The sequence below is a fragment of the Gambusia affinis genome, linkage group LG07 (assembly GCF_019740435.1).
Source record: "Gambusia affinis linkage group LG07, SWU_Gaff_1.0, whole genome shotgun sequence".
Classification (NCBI taxonomy): domain Eukaryota; kingdom Metazoa; phylum Chordata; class Actinopteri; order Cyprinodontiformes; family Poeciliidae; genus Gambusia; species Gambusia affinis.
The window spans coordinates 13,617,553-13,640,765 of record NC_057874.1 but is presented as its reverse complement, the minus strand read 5'-3'; the positions used below and the strand labels follow the sequence as shown (position 1 = coordinate 13,640,765).

General features: G+C 36.6%; 1 protein-coding gene across 3 annotated transcripts; it reads right to left on the bottom strand.

The window, feature by feature from the left end:
• Positions 1–519: 519 nt before the first annotated feature.
• On the bottom strand, positions 520–22,020 carry inavab (innate immunity activator b). 3 transcript variants are annotated; one of them, XM_044122212.1, is made up of 10 exons: positions 21,669–22,020; positions 12,597–12,712; positions 8,682–8,815; positions 6,493–6,615; positions 6,171–6,402; positions 5,953–6,006; positions 4,764–5,082; positions 3,738–3,878; positions 2,885–3,587; positions 520–1,901 (listed from the first exon to the last, which is right to left on the bottom strand). In XM_044122212.1, the coding sequence occupies exons 2-10, from the start codon at positions 12,649–12,651 to the stop codon at positions 1,809–1,811; spliced, it is 1,854 nt and encodes a 617-aa protein (XP_043978147.1). In that variant the 5' UTR covers positions 12,652–12,712; positions 21,669–22,020; the 3' UTR covers positions 520–1,808. The 3 variants fall into 3 exon arrangements, with proteins under 3 accessions (XP_043978147.1, XP_043978146.1, XP_043978148.1); XM_044122211.1 differs by lacking the exon at positions 21,669–22,020 and adding an exon at positions 14,674–14,819; XM_044122213.1 differs by lacking the exon at positions 21,669–22,020 and adding an exon at positions 14,674–14,788 and having other exon boundaries at positions 3,738–3,875.
• Between the last annotated feature and the right edge of the window lie 1,193 nt (positions 22,021–23,213).

The window sequence follows — 23,213 nt, the reverse complement described above, 5'->3', positions numbered from 1 at the left end:
AAAATCTAGTCAAATTAAAGCTTTTTTCTATCTTTTGTAAGACATGTGAGATTAAAAAATATATTTATTCTAAATCTTTTTACATGTTTTATGAATGTGACAGAAGCGGTAGATTTACAAGTGAACAAAATTAAGTCAAAAGGAAGGACACAAAGTTACTGCTACACTTGGGAGTAAAAAAAAACTGGTTATTGAATTATTAAAATAGCACGTTATACTTTTAGTTTCTTTATGTAGCACGTACATTAATGACAGTGTCAATATGGAAATAATTCTTTATATGGAAATATAACTTGGGTGTAATTTCTATCTGTCAATACATGTAAATAATCAACTTTATGGTTATAACACTCATAGAAAAATTAGATATACCTTCTAATCTAATGAATGAATTTCAGGCATCTTTAAATCTATTATTTATACCGGTATCATTTGCAAATCATTTTACAATTTATATCAGTCTTTCTGGAACAGCTCTAAAGTCATGCAAGATTAAACACACAAATAAATGAAGCCAAGTTGTGTTCAAACAATATTTTTTTACTTCCACAGTAAAACCAAAATCACAGGTTTTGTTAAACAGCAACACATTTACCAAATATTAACTGCAAACACAGATAAATAGATAAAAGGCAGTAAAAAAACAAGAGGCACACAAGGTAAAATGATTGTGTTCTATTTAATATATATCTATATATATATAAAAACAACAATAAAATAGATTTGTTCTACAAACTCTGGTCCATGTCTGCTTTGAGTTCAAGTTTGGCTTTGTGTGGATTTTAGGGTGCAAATTACATTGTTAATCAACCACTGGTGGTGCTTAAAAAAGGTGAAATTAAAATGAAAAAAAGAAAGAAAAAAAAAACAACCCAAGGTAGAGTTTAAGCTTTAAGGATATGATTTTCAGTTTGACCTCTTAATAGCTGCCAAGAGATTCAGTTTCGACTTTGCTTCTGTGTTATTTTGCTGCTTTAGTCATCACATGTTTAGGTTAGTACCTTGTTTTGACTATTTTAACTCAGTGGGTTAGTTATTCAAGTTAGTCAGTGCAGCCTAAAATACATACATATATATATATAAAACACACACACACAAAAGATTTCAATCACAGAACACTGACTACAGGCAGCCCAAGCTCATTAACTGGGATTATTTTATAAAAATATGCTTCTAATCTTTATTATCATAATTATATAGTGGATCATTACCCTAAAACAGGTTGAAAAGGATGACATTATTTCACATCTACAAGAAAAAAAGACAACTTTTCTTTGTACATCCTCACAAAAACCTGCAATGTTACCAACAACTAAAAAAAGTTTAGTACCTAAAGCTCAGTACCAGAATTTCATAATTGATGCTTCAGCTTTAAGGACATAAAGTTACTTTTTTAAATCAACAGCTTTACTGACCAACAGCAAACAATTATTGTTAAGTTTTTTGTCTTTATACACCTACTTAACTTTGTATAACTCTTCCACATATTAAAGATTTACGCTTTGTGACACAAGCATTTCAGACTGAACAAGAGCAGCAGCAGCAAGACTCCATTCTCTTAACATGGCAAAATTCATTTCAAAATGTTAAATCAAATCTAAACATCTGCAGCAAATTCAACTCTGCTGAGGAAATGTTGACCTTCTGCTGATTTCTGTCCCAGTCTTTATACTCATTTCTTGTGCGCAAATGAAATAAAGTGAGTAAACAGAATGGTAAAAATACCTTCTGACAATACAATTGATATTCAGACGATTGCATTGTGGTTCAACATGTAAAACTGCAGTCGGTGAATCAATCTCTGATCTTCACACCTGACTCATGTAGTGAGAGCCATTGTCTATCATCCAGTGCTCTGGAGCTTCTTCTGCAGCTTTCTGCATGGCTCCTCTTTGGATAACCTTTAGAGAGAAAAGATAAAATGTATTTTTAAGGTTCTGATAATGACAGGCAACAGTGCATTAGCAGAATACTTTTCTGCTCAGCGGAAGACCTTTGCTGTTTCCAAGCATAATAAGCTTTTTTCATCATAAACTTCAATCTATAAAAAAGTATTACATTAAAAACTGGGAGGTAAAGGTGGAAGGGATTATTTGCTACACACATGAATGCCACAAAAGCCAAAAAGAAAGCTGTACTTTGTTTTTTCTCTCATTGTACTTAACATTTATGTCCTGATTTATCACATAAAACCCCAATAAAATGCTAGGGATGCGCCAGTCCACCTCTTTTATTACTGATACCGATAACTGAGTATATTTAGTATCGTCCAAAACCGATCCGATACCGAAAAACAGCTGAATTGACTTAAAACGTTTATTTTATTAAACATTTAACAGTGTACTGAATTGCAAATTTATTCAATACTCTGCACTAGTAGAGCACACTTAAATACATCAAACAGCTTCACAAGCTTGGCCCAACATGTAAAATCAACTTTAATTTCCCCAGTGCAGGAATATAACAGCCAATAAAGAAGCCGACAAAAACAAGTTGACCTTGGTCAAACATTTAAAAATAAACTAACAACCCTTCTTTAAAATGGTTCAGAAAGTGCAATTAGAAATTCTACACACAATGTAAAATAAATTTAAAAAGGCATGACGTCGCTCAGGGCTCAAATAATAGAATGAGACTGAAAAGATCTGCCGTTATGGATCAGGTACATTTTCACCGATAGCTGGTCTGAAATGTTTTTCAATATCAGGATCAATACAGATAATATAAGATCGGTGCATCTCTATAAAGCACATTAAATTTTGTGACAATGATTTGGCAAAAACTTGAAAAACAGTCGAACACTCTTGCAAGTCGCTGCATATTTGTCTTGTAAAGTGGAATACTGCTGCTGTGAAAAAACACAACGGCAGTTGGGTTTTCTTACTTGGTCGTGGTGTTTCTGATTCTGGTAGCTGGTTGATTCTCGAGCTGACATGTTTTTCATCCTGACTGCTCCCTGTCTGTCCAGAGAGCGAGACCGTGGCGTTTTGAACTGACTGCGGCGGTGCCAGGACTTCAGCTGCTCGTTCACTACCTGACGTGGGAGACCGTGGAAGCTGTAGTGCATGTTGTCCGTCTGTGCTGGGGGGGTGAGTCTGATATCAGGAGGCACAGGCATCTGTACTCTCTGGTGGGGAATAGCAGCTTTTCTGTAATAATATTCATATGTGTTGGGGGAGCAAGCCATTTGCTGCGGGATGCGGAGCCGAGTCAGGTCCATGTCAGCGGGGTAGACCATTTCTTCGTCGTAATACGGTCTCTGAACCACAGGACTCATTAGAGACCTGGGGTTGCGATGAAAGGCGGTGGGAGCGAGACCTTGAGGACCATAGCTGCCTTCTGGGCTGCAGAGCGGGGGCGTAGCCTGATACTGTCTGCGTGGATGAGAGGGGAACTCCTGACACGGGGAGTTGCTGTGAATGGAGAAGGAGCGTTCAGAGTTGCTGTCTTCAGAGCTAGCCCAGCTGCTGTAGCTCATCGTAGGAGAATGAGCTTCTGGTAACATTATCTGGTATTCTGTCAGACGTCGCCTGGGACCTCTGGTACGGCCACGCTCCTTATAAAATGACGATTCAGGATTGGACACCCTGGGGAAGAAACACACAAAAACAGCTCTGATTCAGAGTGCACATGGCAAAAAGAATGAAAATACACCAAAATATAAAATATATTAATGTTCTCGCCCCAAGAAGAACTTTAAACATGCAGTAATAGAGGCATGTCTGCGATGTGCCTACCTGAGGGAGAGCTGTCTGTGCACACGCATCTCTGGAGTGGAGGGGGTGCTGCTGGACTGGGGGCGGCCCAGTCTCATATGGGACAGTTGCTGAGGTAAGCAAGCCTCCAACGGTGGCAACAATTCAGATTTGGCGGGACTGCTGAACACAAAGTACAGATTTTTCTGTTAATATTGGAATGAGCACAACAGGGCTTGTGGCTGGAGGATGATTCTGTTCTTAGTGTCTCCATATGGATTCAAAGCAAGTTTGTTGGAGGCTCAATAAGAACAATAAGAGCTGTTAGTCTTTTTTCCACTCCTTTTTGAGAGAAATGCATTCTTTGTTTGTCTAAATACAGTATTATTACATAAAACAAAAAAGTCAAACGATGTTCTTACTGTATGGATATTACTGTATATATTTCTGTGTGGAAGTATATATATTTCCTTTGTTCTTTTTTACCTATAATTGCAATACATTACTTTTGTTTTCATTTCCAAAGCTTAAAGGTTTTGATCAGCTCCAGAAATTATTAGGATAATGAAGCCTAAATATTTTTTTACAGTGAGACCTTTTTTACATAACATCCACTTTTACAGCTTTTCAAACGTCTGTTTAATTTTCTAGTGCTTAACTCACTTTTTGCTGCCTAATATAATTTCTCCACACACTTATGGATGCCACAATCAAAACATATGTACTGTTTATTTTATGTTTCACTGGTCATAATGTTGTGCCTATTTCTGTGTGTATTGGCTTTTCGCACCTACAGATGGCAGTGTCGCACTTTCCAATATATCGACTTCTTCTACAAAGCAGCAAAAATCAGAGCATGTAGTAAAGAAAATTAGCTTTAAAACACAAACTTTTGCTTTAATCAAGTATCAATATCAATCAATAGGTAATACGGTATACATAATATTACAAATGATTTATAATAGGAAATTAAACTTGATTTTCAACCTTCTTATGAGAGGTAAAATGGCTCACTTAACCTAGACATAAAAAAGCAGGACCACTGTCATGGCGGATGGTCTGTCTCACCTCTTTGTGCTGGAGGAACGCGACTTCTTGCTCTTCTGGTACGGCTGGTCAAGACTGGACTCCGACCACGGGGAGTGCTGGATGGGAGGAGGGTCGTACGCAGGGCTGGAGCTGCAACTCAACTTGGAGTCGATGCTGGGGCAGGGAGACTGACAGGGAGACTGACAGGGGTTACACAGCGGCAAGCGAGGAGCCGCTGATGAAGACATGTAGGAGCTGTCGACGCAGGAATGTGAGGACATGGTGAGCGGCCGGGGCGAATCCGTTTCCACCGGATAAGGAAGACCAGAGGATGGCTGCGAGGACTGGCTTGTAACATCTGGGAACAAATAAATAATTATGGTAAAGTATTTAACATAAATGACTGCTGAGCAAAGATTATTTTGAAGCGTCTTCTATGAAACGCAACCAGGGAAGGAGTGGTTCACAAAATAGAAACTGAGTCTTCCAATGACAAAGATAACCTGAATAATTAGAAAAGCAGATTTAAAAAGATGCTTTTACGTGAGGGAGAAGATTAATCAAAACAATTTGTCCTCTATAGGAAAAAAAGAAACGGAAAAAACCCCCACAATGGTACCAGAGAGCTTTGGGAAAAAAAAAATCAGTGGACTGAACACGTCAAATCAAATGTTTTGGAAGACGGTGGTGGAGAGAGTGTGATGGTCCGGGAGGTCTCACTTATTCAGGAGTGGAAAAATTTACCATAAATAATAAAACCATGAAATCTTTTCTCCATCATAAAATCCTGAATGAAAACATTCTGGCTATTATTGTCCATAAAAAGGGCCCAAAATTCCTCCACTGAGATGGAAGAGACTCGTTGTCATTTATCAGAAATGTTGCCAGTTATCATTATGCAAAGCCGGTTATTAGTTTTAGAGTACAATTACTTTTCTTTGAAGAGCAGGTTAATTTTAACAGCAAGTTGTAGTTTTTTGTACTTCCTGGTTTTGTCCTTGAGATCATAATCTGTTTGATAATCTGAAACATTTAGGTGCTACAAAAAAAGTAAAAAACAGAAGAAAATTTGTAAGAGTGCAAATGTTTTTTTGTTATTATTTTATTTTACATCAGTGTATGTTTTATTGCTAATAGCTCAAGAACTAAAATCCAAGCTTTTTGCTCCCACTGGAAAAATTATACTAAACTTTTCCATTTGTACAAATCGGAACAGATTAATTCTTACCTTCATCTTGCACTGCAGAATCAGATAAAGAGCTGTCATCAGATGTGCCAAGATCTGATAGAAAAAGGAAACAAAGCATATACATTCATATTAAAACAACTGAATCTAACTAAGTCTGAAGTTTTAGTACTTTCAAATTCAGAGGAGCTTTGAAAGTCATAAAGGGATTTGTCATCAAACTGTCAGTCTGTGGCTTTTTGTGGTCACGAGTTTCTCACCTTGTTGCGTAACATTAAGACCAGGGAGTGGCGACGATCGGCCACGCTCCAGCCGCAGCTGAAAGGCCTTTTCTTGAAGCTTCTTAAGTTTCTTTTCTTCAGTTTTGCTGTGCAGTATCCGACTCTTCCTGACAGACTTGCTCAGGTGATCTTCCTCACAGAGCTTGCGGGCAGCTTCGTATATCTTCGTCTGAAGCGCCAAATCGGCGTCCACCAGAGTCAGTTCTGAATTCTGGAGATTAAACAACCGGAAATGTTGGGTTTCTGCGTCATGTAAAACCAGAAATCTTAAGACTCTGCCATCTGAAAATGCACCAGGTACCTCTGATCCCTGAGGAATATTTTGCTCATCCAGTTTAAATGCAGCGCCGATGCGTCTGCGAATCTGTGGAGGCTTTTCCCCTGGCAGCAGTGGGTAATCCTTTGGCAGCTGACCTGTCAGCTCCTACACAATCATAATAAAAAAAGTAATTAGAATGCTCATTAATATATTAACAACACTGAAAGTTTCATTTTATAGGACAGACAGAGGATTCATTAGACAGTTAATCACAACAGTTTGTTCAAAATCACAGCCGTTAAATCCCGTGTTTAGTTTCTGTTGCACTCTTTTGAAGGGGTTTATCCAACATCCTCCATGGCAGTTATGAAACAATACACAAAAATCTGTATCAGATCCTTTCCAACATGTTCAGGCAGACAGATTCAAAGACTCGGTTGCACAATTCTGCGTGCAACCAAGCAGGGGATTTTGTTTCACAACCGCATACTTTTGAATTTCACTTTCTGACAGAATCGGTTTTCATACCCAGCAAGACGGAGATAAAACAATAAATACATTTTGGGGAAATTAATTGTTACAGAGACATCCTTCTTGCACAACCCCATTAATTGTGGTTTATGAACGTCCTTATTCTTTGTCACCGAGACGTGAGAGAGGGAGTGTGACTCCCATTAGTTCATGTAAGCATGTCCCAACAGGACTGCCCAGCCCAAGTGTCAACGGGAAACAGCGACCCGTTTTGGGATTCCACCTTGGAGCGCCTGTGCGTGTCGACACTACAACTGTTTCCCAATATGACCAGCTTGGAAATTACATGTAATGTGCATGCCAGTTTTTATTGAACCCTTCACTCAGCTGGCACATTGACAAGGAAAGAGGAAGTTAAATGTGTGTGGAAAAAAACAAAACAAAACAACAACTTTGAACTAGATTCAATTCTACAGAAATGCAAAGCTTTACCGTTTCCTCTCATCTCTTTAAAGATGTTATTTATGGATTTCCAACAAAAACTGATATTAAATAGGATCCTGTTTAACTGCTGATTCTGCTTCATGTCCCCGGGTTGGTGACGCACAATAACCACGACGCTCAGCGAGCATTACAAAACTTTGTATCAGATGAACAACTTCAGAGATTTTGTCTAATATTCCAAAACATTTGAGAAAACGCCGAGTTGAAAGAGTTCAACCACACAGGTTTGAACCAGAGTTTGACTCTTCTGACTCCAAGAGACGATGGATGCTGCTATTAATGATAAAAATGAAGCGGAGAAGATGCTTATCTTTAAAACCTTAACCAGTACTTTTCTTTATTTTTTTCCATTTTAGCATCCATGCATATTAAGCTCTTGAAAAATTAGTGAATGCCATTATCTGCTTGTATCACTTTAAGTGTTTATGGTATTTGCCAGCAGAGTGGAGATGAACGCAGTCTGATCTCAATCTGCTTTATCTTAGAGAAACAACTTTGCACTTTCTGTCTGCTGAGCTACGGGAACTTTTTTCTTCCAAGAAGGAAAAAAAAAAAGTCTGACTGTCAGGACAGATGAGGATGATAGGCCAGGAATTATAAATTAAATTTCAGAATAATATGTTTCAATATTTTTCTTAATCAAAGATCTGCAATAGCTATAAAACCTTGTAAGCGAGAAACATTTTCACAGCAAAAAGGAAAAGGTAAAATATACTAATAACTCATTTTCTGGAGAATGTTTGGGCAATTCAATAAAAAAAATATTTACAGGTGCTTTTCTTTTTTCCACTTTGCAAAGACAGATTGTTTGCTGGGAAAGTGTCTTCAAGGTTGAAATAAGCAAAAATGAGGGTCACACCATGCATATGACCATGCAATATATCCCTCTAAAAAGAAACTTCCCAGGGCCAATAGCAGGGAAACAGACGGTCAGATTATCTCTTTAAAGTCCAGTTTACCATGCTTTCATTTCTGTGTTATTGTCAAGTCTTATTTGAAAAAAGTAGACAAACTTTCGTAGAAACTCCCTGGAGCTTTTGTGAAACCAACCATGGTTAACAAGCAGTAAAATGAGTCAGAGGCACAAAACTGCCCCACCAATCTAAGCCTTCCAATGAATCATCACTGCGGATTGGATCACTTAAATTAAATGTAATATCTTTAGTTTTGTCAAACAAAAACATTGCATATCATTTCAAACAAAATCAGTCTTGAACGTTTGTTCTTAAAGAGTTTGGGTTTAGATTGTGACTCACAGCCTCTCGGATGCAGAGCTTCTTCAGCTCCAGTATGCAAATCTCCAGTCGGTCTTGGAGCGCCTGGTGTTTCAGCTTCATGGCCCGCGTGTGTGTGGTCACATCTTTTGCATGAGTAGTTGGACTGTCGGAGCCTGTGCCATGCAACAAGAGGAACAAAACACGACTTAGTTTGAGGTCAACAATCGTGATTATGACTGTCCTAAAGTTCCTTACGGAGTGAGTAGTTAATAAAGTTCACAGGGAGGTAGAACGTAATTAATAAATAACTCGGTAAAATCAAAACAAAACAGGAATTTAACACCAGGAAAACTTTATTAAACTTATTGTTGGTGTTAATGAGTTTGTCCCCATTGTAACCCCCCGTACAGAGAACATTTTGTGAGCGCTGATGTGTTGATTCCGGGTCACAGACATGTTGTTTCAAGCACCACTTTAATTGTTGCTGAACTGCATTGCATTATCATGACAAGTCGGTGTGCAAACTGAACGCCTGCTCCACGCACACAAAACATGAAAAGCAGCCATTGTTTGAACAAAGCTATTTAATAAGTAAAGGAACGGTTAAAGAATTATTAAAGTGTTAGTGTGAAACTGGACTTCTCTGATTCATTTATATGAATACATTTATTTATATTTTTAATTGACGTCATGCTTTGAAATAATTTTTTTCTGTTGTCTGGGCTAATCTGGTATGAAAACAAGATAGTGAATCAATCAAAATTTTGAGTGGGAAGCCTTTTGTTCATTTGGTGATTAGCCAGCACAGCAGTTTGGACAAGACATAACTCTTTAAGTGAAGAATAAACTCTTGGTGCATTCCTCATTAGTGACACCGAAACTGGACAATCAGTTTCAGAATCTTTCTAATCGCAGACAATGCTAGAGTGTGACTGGTGCCGTCTGTAGCCATGGCGACTGATGACATGAAGATTAGTCTCCGGCTGGGAGGGGCTATTAGCCACAGTGCATTGAGTGCTGCATACTTTCAGAGATTACGCGAAGAATCCCTGCAGGTACTGACAAACATCTGAGGTGCAACAGGAAGAGAACGTGACAGCACAACAATAGGCTAAAGATTCCCCCCATTTTCAGACACAATCCACTTTTCAATGTGGACTGACACGTTTTCATTGTGCAAAGCAGAAACCAAGAAGTGGCTCAATTAAAGCACGGGGAATGTCAGAGAGGACAACGTATCAGTAGACAGCAGCAGGTGCAGAGAGATAAGACAGAGAGTAAGTTTAAGTTTCATGCAAGTTCAGATAAGAAACGCTGACTGACTTATTCATGAGGACTGTAATTTAGTTAATATTTACTGATTCAATAAGCTTTGAATATGGATTTTATCGGCTGCTGGTAACAGTGTCATCTGTGTGGGGTGTGTGCAACCAATCCACTGAGGCTCCATTGAACAGGATGAATGTGTTACTGGTGTGGAAATAATGTATTCATGACAACAGAATAACAACAAATATTCACACTTGTGTTAACGGGTTAACGATTTGTGCATATCTAACTTTTTATTTTCCATTCAGAACCATTAGTATTGGGTTAGAAGACCATGAGATTGAGACCGAAAGATTAATGATAAGATCTGTCAAGAAATATAAACTAACATCAAAGATTAATTTTTGACTTTACTTTTTGAGTCTAACCAAATTTAAACTCATTTGCTTCACAAAAGAAGTAAACAAATTCCACTCAAATCCATTTAAGCACATATTCAGCAAGACTTATATTGAAAAAAAATGTTTTAAAACAGAAGTTTGAAATGCTGAACAATAAACAAGACATGTAAAATCAGACAGCAATTCAACCTTCCTAGAGTCAAAGGAAGCTTAAGAGTTATATGTTTGTAAGTGCTTATAAATAAAAAATAATCAATTTGACAATAAGAGGTCTAAATACATCTTTAAATTATGAATGCATCCATGTCAACAAGTTTACAGTGGTAAAAGAAAAACTTTGTTTATCCGTGATGAAATCCGTATTTATCAAACATCAAATGCTGCTCACAAGCACGCCATAATAAATAGAAATAAAAAATGGACATAAATAACACGATGCCTTTTTGCAGCTTGCTGCAACATGTCAATATTACCTAAATAAAGAAGTGTGTGTAATAAAATCAAAAACAACACTGACTGAGATTGCCTTAAGTGATGTAATTTAAGTCAGAGTTTGTTAGATCCAGGAACCAAAAGTTTCACAATGAGCAAATCAGCAGGTTATGTAGTTACATTTAAATATAGAGGGCATGTCTGCACAGGCACTTCCTCAATTCTAACACAGGCTTTCATTTTTATTAGCTGATGTGGAAAAACCACAAATCCTATTATTGCTTGGAAGGTAAAATGAGCAGCAGGTACTTCAGTGTGGATCATCTAGTCAGAAAAAGAGAAATGCTAAATCAGTGTGGTCATTTAATTTGAATCAAGAGTCAGGACAGAAGCTAACCTGGTGCTCCTAGTCAGTTTTGAAATGGCTCTCTGAGTAAACCAAACAACTTTTTTCATTCACAAAATTGATCACTTACTCTTCACTTTAACTGTCTGTCTTACTAATTCAAACTCATTTGATTTAGACTGTAAATGAGAAAACCCCCCCCACCACATCCAGTATAATGTTTTTGAATTAGAGGAAGGCCCAGTCATGTTGAGACCCAGCTGACAGCCTGACCTGGACAAATAATGAGCTTCAAACATGAGAAAACAAACATGGTTGGACAGCCAGGTGAAACCTCTGTTATCTGAACCAGACATTAAACTATGATTAATGATACAGGCCTGTTACTGCTAGTACAAAGCTGTCATCATAAAAAGCATTGCTTCACTCATCTGGTATGTCTTCTTTGTACGACCTGCTGAAGGTGGACACAACGCATTGGTCGTGATTAACAATTGTAACAAACAAGGTTTTCCTGAGCTTTATGTGAATTTTAACACTTTTTTAATGTCTCAGCACTAGTTTTTGCATTTCAAATCACTTAAAAGTTCTGCCTTGCTTATATGAGCCTCCTAAATTAAAAAGCAGCTTGTCTCGTGTTTTTGTAGAGCTCTAATGCCTCATTGAGCTTTGTCTTGGAAGTCAAAGCTTGGATATGGGAACGACGTCTCACTAATGTCAGGCTTGTTGTATTAGTAAGACGGATAGCTGCTGGGATTCGATAGATGTTTACCAGGCTGAAACAATAAGCAAAAGGCAATGCTTGAAGCAAAGCCAAAAGACAACCAGCGTTTAAGAACCGATTTGGAAATGACATCCATGGACGGCTGTGGGTGTTGCTGGTAATATCAAATTAAATAGCAGGAAGATAAGAGACAGTGACCTCATGTTATTGCAGGGATTTAAGACTTTTCATAAATTTTGAAGAGCTCTGTTTTACTGTCTTTTTTTGTTTTACATTAAGCTAATAAAAAATAAAGTTTTAAATGTAGCATTCGGATTGGTTGTTCGTCTCCATAAACCTGCCTTAGCTCCTGATGAAAAAAGCTGATGATGATAATAATAATAATAATAATAATAATAATAATAATAATAATAATAATAATAATAATAATAATAATAAAGAAAAAAACAGTTAAGGACCGGAACAAGAACTTGTATTGGTGGGAACACAAAGAACTGGAGTTAAACTAGTTCCAGTTTATGAATAGAACTGGTTTGGTGAAAAAAAACACATACAGGTGTGTTTAATGTGATATAAGATGTGCAAACAGTTCACTACAAGAATCTCGACAGAGCGTTCTTTCAGTAGCCATATTGAATCTGCAGAAGGAATTTTACTCTTGGGAGACTTTTGGTTCGTTCTTTTTGGTTTTCCAACAAGAAAAAGAAATTCATGTCATTAATGACATGACATCAATACTTTAGAACAAAATTTTCACCAATTCAACATGAACTATTTTTTACCTGAATGAAGAATAATGCCGCTGTCCGTGTCGCTGATTTCTCCAGTGACTTCCATGTCAGCTGTCTACTTGTTACTGGTTTTTGATTGAAGCAAACGATAAGAGCCACACCATGCCCTGTGAAGTACAACACCAGCCAATGTTACATCAAACTTTAAAATAAACACAAAAAGGAAGGGTAGTTTGTGGAGTCTTTAGTATAAACATTATGGTCAAATTGGTAATTATTGCTGACAAATGGAAACTGATTTTTATGAGTATAAAAATGATTAGAAATACTGCAGGTCACAGTTAGTAGCACAGTTGTAAACAGCAGTAGTTGCAAACTTACAAAAGTTTCCCTTCATACAATTCCTTAAAGTGCTGAAGGGACTGAAGATTTTGTTGGCTTTATGTAGCAACACAGCCCCCAACGCATTTTTCTCTCTCAACAAGGACAAATTTGGCTGTTTGCAAATATTTCTGATTGAGAAAACACAATGGTCATGGTGTGGAAACCAAGTAGAAGCGTCCAGCCCTCTGTGATTGGCATGTCTGTAACATGACTGCTGGCTGGTTACTGACCAGCTAATATCAACGTCATAGTGCTGGTTTGCATTTAAAAGAAAACCACTCCTAAATTTAGCTTGTGTTTGCTCTGTATTTATGTTTGGTATAATAAAAAAGGCACGATGTAAACTTATTTAGATTTTTGTGTTAATACAGTGCATTCCATAAACTCAAGTTATTTTACTCAAGGTTATCATGCCTTCAACAGACTGCAAGAAATTTCTGAAGCATATTTTGGTAACAGAAGCCTAATTATCTGACTAATTTAATAGAGAGAGTTGACACAACCCTGCAAATATTCACAAAACTGAAAAGATAAATAGTTTTTCTTCATAAATCAAACTGCTCTGCTATAGACGAGCAGCCAAGACAAACATGAGCAAAAGGTTCTTTCCCAACATTAGCTGATCTTGCGACCTGTTGCTTCAGTGACTCAGGTGTGACGTGCCTTATTGACCTCACAGACAGGTATAGTCAGCGTCTTCAAGAGGGTGAGTACATACACATGTTGCTCTGTCTAAGGTGTTTCCTGTGACGGCATGTTTGTTAACGCTCTGATGATTGTTAGCTCAGTCCATGTAATAACTGCCTTGAGACATAAATCCACCTGATGTCAAAGAGAGGCCGACTGTGAGGCTTGTTGGTTTGATTATTAACCAGAAAAATGAAGGAATGTGATGGTGACGGCATTCCAGCACACAGGAGAGGGTAACTCCGGCTAACACCAGAAGGCTCCCTGCTGCCTTTGGATAGATAAGCTAATATACTGATGGTGCTGGCTCATGATGACATACAGGCGTTAGTAATATCTCTCCCTTTATCATTCAGGACATGACAAGCAGATGACAAACTGCCTCCACAAATCTTATGACTTTGAAAATCTTGCACCATAAACCACACATAAGCTGCTTCCGTCATTGCAGAAATTAACGGAAATCACTAATACACAAAAGGTCGAAAGACAAAATTGACCCAGATGATATTTTTTGAAAAGTTTGTAAGTATCCTGTTAAATTATTTAAACACAGAGCCATACGAAATAATAATTCAGCACTCAGTTTAAACCTGCATCACTTAAAACAGCTAAACTGATTTTTCTAGAATACGAAGAGAAAAACCACCTGAGAGGTCTTAACCTCTGAGCATTACAAGTTCCTTGTTTCTCATTGTCTAGTTCAAGCTGGGATTGACAGGTAATCAATTCATTTATTATGCTTGGAACAGGACTGAAGCTGCTTCTTTTAATTAACAAAAACTTAAACAACGGAAGCAGTGAAAAGCCCTGAACGTACAGTATTGTGATGTCTGAAGAACGCAAGGTGTTTGAGAAACCATTTTTTCTGATATGGCTAGACAAAAAAAATATTTCTGAAGCATAAAATAAAAAGCATAAATATTCATTAACTCTATAGTTTGGTACAGTTATGTGATGTACACCCCTTTTTGTAAAAACATATTCTACATCATAAATAAGAAAGCAGATGTTTCTCAGGCACTTCCAGCTAAACAACAATAAGAAATGTACTTACTCTGTGGGAAATTTAAGAAAAACAGCCAAAATCAAGGAGGGGGAATAATCCTCCTGAGAATCCGCGACTTGAATGTTAAGAAAAATGTGAGCGGTGTGGAGTCTGGACAGGAATGAGCGACTCGCCCACAGAGCGCGCTGCTTTGTGGAGAGGAGTGGCTGCATTCAGAGGGCTGAGCGCTTCAAACACGGTGTCGGGTAACCCAACTCCACTGGCAGAGTTTGAAACTGTGTCAACAACAATGACCAACACACTGAGGAATTACACCTAGCATTACCCTCCGATCAGTACGCTAACACACGAGTGGCAACTTGATCAAAACTGTTACTGACTGACTAAAAATAAAGTAACAAGCAAATAAATCTATTAGCTGATCGTCAGAAAAGCAAAACAAATGGTGCAGCTCAAGAAATACTTTCTCATTTTTAATATGTTGTGACCAATGTTTGATATTCCCACCCATACTTAGTCTATCTGGACGATTCTAACAAGATATCCGTCGTTAGCAGTAGTGCTTGCCGTTTCCTGTGACAACTTGTTCATAGGCTCAGATTTGAGGGAAAGATTAAAGTGTCTTTCAGAAACAACTAAAGACAAACTTTCTTTAATCCAGTGCTTCCCAAACTTTTCAGCTTCCGATCTCCAAATAGCAACGTAGCGTGTGACTGACTAGTAATGCTTGAGTATACAAGAATCTGCCATCAATTAAACATGGGTATAATAAAAATAAAACCCACACCAAATACCACTAACTTGCATTGTCAATTTTTAAGCATATTTTTGTCTCTTCTAAGATAAAATATCATAAAATGCTTTAATCATGATTCTTTTATATGTTGTTTACTTTGATTTCCAAAAAGAAACTCCACAGTTCCTGATTTGGGCTGCCCATCCCTTTTTCAGAAACTTCTGCTTTAATTAATGGTTTTAAAAGATTTTATGACTTTAGAAGCTATTTTACTAGTTTTCTGATAATTACCGTTCTAGCTTGTTTTCTAACTTCAGTGATTCAGGCATGCAAGTAAAGTCATTTTGACTACTGCCACCTCCTGGTTGTGGAATACAGGATTCCTGCAAGTTTCAGTAAAACAAAGTTAAAAGTTCACAGACCTTTATAAGAGTTCAGACATATTTGAATTATAAAATAAACTCAATAAAAACATAATTTACATTATAGCACACAGTTAATCACAAAAGTATTTATGTGCTAGGTGATTTAGATTTAAAATAATTTTAAATCAACCAAGTTTGTGTCGAAGTAGAAAAGATAACAAGTATCTCTTGACACATAGAACAATATAGAAGAAGAACCAATTAAAAAAACTTTTGTTTTAACATTTCATAAAATGAAATTACTCATGTTCTTTTCAATAATCGGTGGTAAAATATTTATTGACGTTACAACAATCAAACATTTACCCTGTTTCTTCCGGTTATTTCTTCTTTGGGAGATGAGTGCAACATCTTTGAAGTTGGAAAGCCTCTTTGTCATGACCCTAATCTTTAACCTCTTCACCAGATTCAAGTTGGGACTCTAATTTGGCGACTTCAAAATGTTATTTTTTCCACTCACAAGCCATGTGTTGGTAAAATTAAACAATTACTTTAAACCTAAATCTGAAAGCTCTTGAGGTTGGCTCATTTTGGAGTTTACAGTGTTTAACATATTTCAAATTATTTAATAATGTAGATGAATTAAATAATTTAGGTGGGTCCGTTTTTTTATTCAAGGGTTTAAGCAGTATATTTAATTTATTTATTTTGAACATAAAATATACCAGAATTATTTTTGTGGTTTTGTAGGAAATGCAACATTTCATTTACAGTTGTCTTCACAACATGTAGTCAATGGAAAAAGCAACAAATGAACAAATATAGAAATCATACATTTCAATATAAAAAAAATCTAGACATATTTAAGTCTTTTTAATACCCTGTTAACAGTACTTAAAAAAATCTGTAATTAACTCGTAACTCTTTACATGCGTGTTGCCACTTAAACATTCCCACTTGACAAGCTTTCAGAACAATCCAGAGGATGTTTTGTGGCCTGTCGTGTAAAAACATATGGAGAAACAAATGGCAGTGGGAAGTCCACATGATTTAAGAAGACTTGCAGCACCTGTTCCACTCCCGCATGGCTTAAATTCATTCTGAATCTACACATTCATTTTGGCTTTCCAGGAATGTTGGGTCTCAGACATGTAGCAAAAGGTCCGGCGATTCCCAGACATCGGAGAGTCGGATCTCAAATGACATGGCACCCAGGAAGCAGCAGCTTTAGAGGTTGTAGTTTTAGGTTAGCAACATTTATTACATTCAGCATTGACGGCACGAACACAACTGGACACATGAAAACACATGAAAACTGGGCCTCTTATTGTTCTGGCATGCCAAACCTTGAGAAGTTGAAGGAAGCTAATTTCCGTGCAGAAATCTTTATTGGATGATTCATGTTTGTTTCACGGCTTCCGCTAGGAAAACAAAAGCAGAACTGCCATTTCTGTTCAAATATCCTATTAAAGAAAGACTTCCTCATTTAGGTAATACTGATGCAACAAAACAATTGAAAACTGATATTTGTGAAAAACCTGAGCATATTCACAGGATTTACAACAAAGGTGAAGACTACAAAAATACAAATAAACTTCTTGATGACAGGAAGGGACTATTTTGGAACAACTTGGGTTGGGTTGAGAGAAAGCAGCAGGGAAAAAAAATTATCTTTCATCCTAAACAGAAGCGGCATGTTGCACAAACATGCTGTACTCCAAACAGTCTGATAACCCTAACTGAGGGAAGTGCTGTCATAGCAATGAATAATGACCGATTCTGGACATGGGAAACTACCGTCAAGGTCTTACAAACATAAATATGTCTGTGGGAGACATTTTCTAAAACGCTACTTTAACACAACCAGGGCCGTGGAGGTAACCAGTGGCTGGATGTGGTGGGTAGTTTATATAAACTACAAGTCCCTGAGAGACAGCTTTGTGTCGGCTACACAGCAGCTGGCAAAACAAATTCTTTAAATACTCCAGTCCTTTTTTAAAGTTCATGGTTACATGTGGAGCCTTCAGTGACAGATGATCACACTCAGAGCTGCTGCCTTCCTTCTCAGCTTTTCTCCTGTAATTAACTTCATGTTTATGAGAATCCGATGATGATGTGAAAACAAGATAAAGCCTCCACCACCCCCAGGTGTGTTGTGTAAATCCACACTGCAAAAGCTATGGGCTTAACATGTGAATATTATTGAATGTGAACGTAGAGAAATTAGTCATTTAAGGTTTTTGATGCAATATATGTAAACTTGGTTTTGGAATATGCCTTAACTATACCTCTAATTACCCTCCAGTTTATTTATACCCATGCATCACTTGTTAGCTGCATTCCTCCAACCCCACCCTCCCATATCCTCAGCAGGGAATCTCTTCATCCCTTCATTCCTCCATTTTATCTCATCTTCCTCATTTACCTCTCCAAATTTCCCTGCCTTAATCTTTTCTTTTATTAACTCAGATGCCCTAAATCTCCGTCTTTGTTCTACGTTTCATGTAGAAAATTGACTGGAAGTATGAAACTATACACTACCCAAAAAGACCCACCTACCCAGATGACTCTGCATCACATCCAGTTCACTTCAGCTGCATCCTGTAGATAATCTTTTTTTTTTATTTTTTTATATGCAACTAAATTTGTTGTAGCTTGGTCCTTCTAGCAAAGTTTCCATAAAAATGGTAAAAAAAAATAGAGAAAAAACATGAATTCAAAACAAAGTAAATATGACATTTTAAGTTTATTGTGGAGTTAGGTATCATGAATTTATATATATATATATATATATATATATATATATATATATATATATATATATATATATATATATATATATATATATATATATATATATATATATATATATATATATATATATATATTATAAAGTGCAAATGAATTTGATCAAAAATTAGAGCATGAAAACAACAAAGCCCACATATGATCAAGATGGGAGTTGTAGAAAAATAGTACTTATATGTAGTATTTTTACTCATGTAAGCATGTCATCACTGGTTGAAGTAATTAATGACATCAACCATAACAACTTCCACACTGTAATAAACCTTATTTTTATTTATTTCCAGTTCAATTTTGTTATATTTTATAAACTGGGCTTGAGTACATTTATTCTTCTCATGCTTTTCAGAAACCTTAATACACATTCACACACTTTAAGTCTCAGTTTACAGTGCTGTGGTGTGCAATAGATACCAAATTTGCATAGCAAAAAAGTAAATCTGAAATTAAATAATTTGAATTTTAGAGAAGATTTAGAGAATCCAAAAATGTCATAATTGTCAGCTTTAATTATGTTGTTTTTGTGGTCATTTGGAGCTTAAAAATATATTGAAACATGCTTGAATAACTGCAGATGCCTTCAGTGGCTTTTGTTAGCATTTTCTAAGCTTGATTATCACAAGCCTAGAAAATTTGCTAATCTAGTAAAAAGGACCATGAACTAAAGAAGACTTGAACCTTGTGATAAAGACCAGAAGCTCTTAAAGAAAGTTTTTTTCTGTTACAACAAAGACATATTTTGTCTTCCATGCAGAATTTATTTCAACCAGTTATTAATTTTTCATGTTTCGTAGATCTCAGAAACATCTGTAGCGTCTTCACAAACCCTCAACATCCTCAAACTTGGTAGCATGACGATTTATGCTAACCTGATGCAAAAGGTGAACACTCAATTACTCACCTCTAAACCAATCAATCACTCATGTGTGCTTTGGCAACACTCATATCTGTGGCTGCCGAGGAAACCCTACTAGAGGAATGCAAGTCTGAACCGAGTGGGGTGGGGATACTCAGAGTGGGTTTTTAATGACCGTCCCACTGGCAGATCTGTGAAGTTGAGGGGGTTAAGCCACTTGCCCCCAGGTCAGAGCTCAGGAATGCATAAACTGCAGAGATATTTCATCGCACAGAAATCACAAGCTAACTAATGGGAGTGCTGCAGGGTGGAAAGGCTTTTCGCTGACTGAAGCTACAGCAATGTTCATACAGGAATCAATGCTGCAAATATCTAGATCACTGGAGTAAAACTTGGTGTTAGTTTACCTTTCACTAATTACTTTTTTTGGGATTGAGATTTCACTTTACTTCCTGTAACAGTTGTGAAGTCCGGTTTATTTGCATAGCAAATTTCTGCAACAAGTAATTCACAAAGCTTGATGGGAATTTTTACGACATAAATTTGCAAGAAGTTGTGTTAAACCTTTGGAAAACGTGATTTTCAAACCTCAGCAGCTTGTGTTTTAAATGCCTGGGCCCTTTTTTGTTCTTGTCTAGTCAAAGAGGATGTTGCAAGCTTATAACTTCTCTGTCCACTCTATCTTTACACTGTTCTACTTCTCCTCTTCTGCTTTGTGGACAAATGATAAGAGATGAAGCCCAGAATTACAAGTAGAGCAAGAGCAAATAAACACAAAGAAGTGGCGACTGGGACCCCTTCATGGTAGTCTAATTTGTTGTACACATTAAGACGGTTAAAATCTTAGTGATTTCACAGTAAAAATAAAGCTCAAATTCTTTAAATTCTCTGGTTTACACATTTTAAGGGCGTACATATGTATGTTTCAAACTTTTCTATATCTTTGGCTTTCTCTTTGCTTAATAAATAATTACTTCTACGGTATCTATTTTTCTACCCATGAGGTTAGGTTTAAATAAATGTTTAACCTGGCGAATACTGAATCATTTACACATTAAAGGAAATATTTAAGCCTCAGTTTCTGGAGACTAATTGCGAAAAAAAAAACCAACAACAAAAAAAAAGGACTTTTACCTTGACATTAAAACAACTGAAGCTAAGCAAAGCTTTGCAACTTCTGTATCAAAGAGAAAGCATTTAGGAGCGCAGCAGAGGAAAGGGATGTTATGTTCTGACTAATTCAGTTTAATCTAGTTTCTTTATACTTCCTGTTTGCCGGACTATCAGTGGATGAAAGTTCAATGCTCTTTACAAAAGTCTATGACTCTTTACCAAAGTGCTCCAGTGACTAGCAGCTGAATTAATCCCACAGTGTCCTGATGCTGGAGCTGCTTCAAGCATTCAGCATACAGAGGTGATTGAATCTTCCCTCAACGCAGACTGAGCACACAGAGGGTAGTGTCACATTATGTGGTGTAGATATTGGGTCAACACCAATACCAACAAGCAGGAGGGTGAAGGTAGAGTACTACTTAGTTACCATAATGCTTATATACTGTCGTGAATTTCAGTATGCAACAATGTGATGGGGTATAAATTCAAAAGTATATAAACCCCAAAACTAACATTGACAACTACATACAGTAACATAAAATACATCACTTGATGCAAGTGTCCTAAAAAAAACTTTTCAAAGTGACTTTTTAAATGTATATTTGAACCATTTTACTAAGGGGATAAGTAATGTATATACATTTCACTACAGACTTAGCTCTGCTTAGTTTCACCTTTTATTGAAACAAGACATATTCATGTTATAAATGTTACAAGACACTAAAAAGTATCGCTCTATAAAACAATCTTTTTAAATATATTTACAGTGGAAATAAACTGGAATGTTTATCAGCTTTGCACACTACCTGCATCTACAACACTGCAAACAAGAGGAATTATACTTTTTTTAACTTCCAACTTATCAAATTGTTTTTCTTGAGCACCCATTATAACCCTCAAAGCACAGAGTATCAGCATAACCAAAGAAACTCTGAATGTACATCATGTAATCAGTCAGCAGCATTAAGTTGCTGTTGGGCCGCAGCTTTGAAGGAGTTTCTAAAAGTTTACTATCCCTCTTCAACTAAGCGCATTCCCCCTCTAAAAACATCGATCATCTCTTTTAAGTTACCACCATTCATGGAAAACTTTATGGTTTTAAATGGGCGTCTTTTACAAACAATAGAAATAAAAAACCACAAAACGATAGAGATTTTTCTCCTCTTACCTCTGCGGTCAGTTAGCTTGCTAGCATCGTGCCCCAGCTACATCCATACAGTCAGCGCTCCATCGGCTGCTCGCATCCTCCCAGATTTAACCTGGAAGTTTCTTCTTTACGCCGACTACAAAAGCGATGAAAACACCGCCAAGTTTCTATGTCAGGTAAAATTTCTAATTTCTATGACAAAACCTCAGACATTAAACTAAATTTAGTCCCCCAAACGCAGCCGTTTTTGAATAAGACACTCCACGAGCTCAGTAAAGTAAAGCAATGTAGTGTTGCCTTCACGTACGGTCGAAAACGAGCATGAATCAACAAGCATTCACCAAGGTAACCACCTAATTTGTGCAGAGCTGTTTTGACGAGAAAAAAACGGAATTATTGAGTAGAATAAATGGTTACAAATAAAAAGGAAATAAAATACATACAACACGTGTACTCTAAAAATAAAAAATAAAAATAGGAACCATCCTGTTTAAGTATTTCTGTTTCTACGCTGAAGTATGCTGTTACCAAGTTACAATCACGGTGTGATAAACAAACAACAAAACGTAAGTTATCGTGAGTTAATTGTTTGTTAACTAATCACCCGAGAGGGTTTGGTAATCTTACACATCTGCACCAGCGGTCAAGAAATTGTGGGCTTTTTGTGTGCTTGAACGCCCCATCGGTGTGTGACCAGTTTACCTCAGAGAGCAAAAAGTGACTCAAAGTAAAACACGATCAAATAGATTCAAAGTAATACATTTGATTCTCATAGTCTTGATTTTAACCTTTGACGTCTTGATATTTAAATCGTAATTTAGAGAGACAAGATCATTATAAAAAGTTTCAAATGTTGAATTCGAGGCACATAGTCATAATAATTCATAAAATAAAAGTGATCCTTTTAGACTTTGAAATTCAAAAACAGATTATTAAGAATTTCTTGAAAACTCTGCGTTTTATACCATGTAAAAGTTATGATGAAGACACGAATTTTCAACATTATAAGAATGATATTATCACTTGATGTGATACTCTTACATGATGCATTGATTAACCAAATGAAACGCCCCTAAACTCAAACCTCTCATGTGTCGGAACTGTAATTTTAAACCCATCCACTAGAGGACAGCACAGCATTACACGAGACTCGTGACCAATTAATATAGAAGAACATGCATTGTTTCTCACTATCTTTTCTATTATCGCAGCAGTATGAACTGAGATTTGTAAAAAAAAAAAAAAAAAAAAAAAAAAAAAAACCCAAAACAAAAAACCCTCAATTTTACATCATGTGAATGACAGTGACATTGGATCGTGTGCATATGTTTATTGATATAGCTTACAGAAAATTATACTGTAAACATGTTTAACATCAATTCAGTAAAACATGTGGTGGCTTGTTAATGTGTAAGTACAGAAGGTTTTACTTATCAATAGCGAATAACTTGCTAACACTTTAGCAAAAAAAAAAGAAAAAAGGCATTCTTAAGTTAATTTAACATTTACAAAACATGCTTTAGTGTCAGTAATTGACAAAAATAATTATAAAATAATTATAAGCTA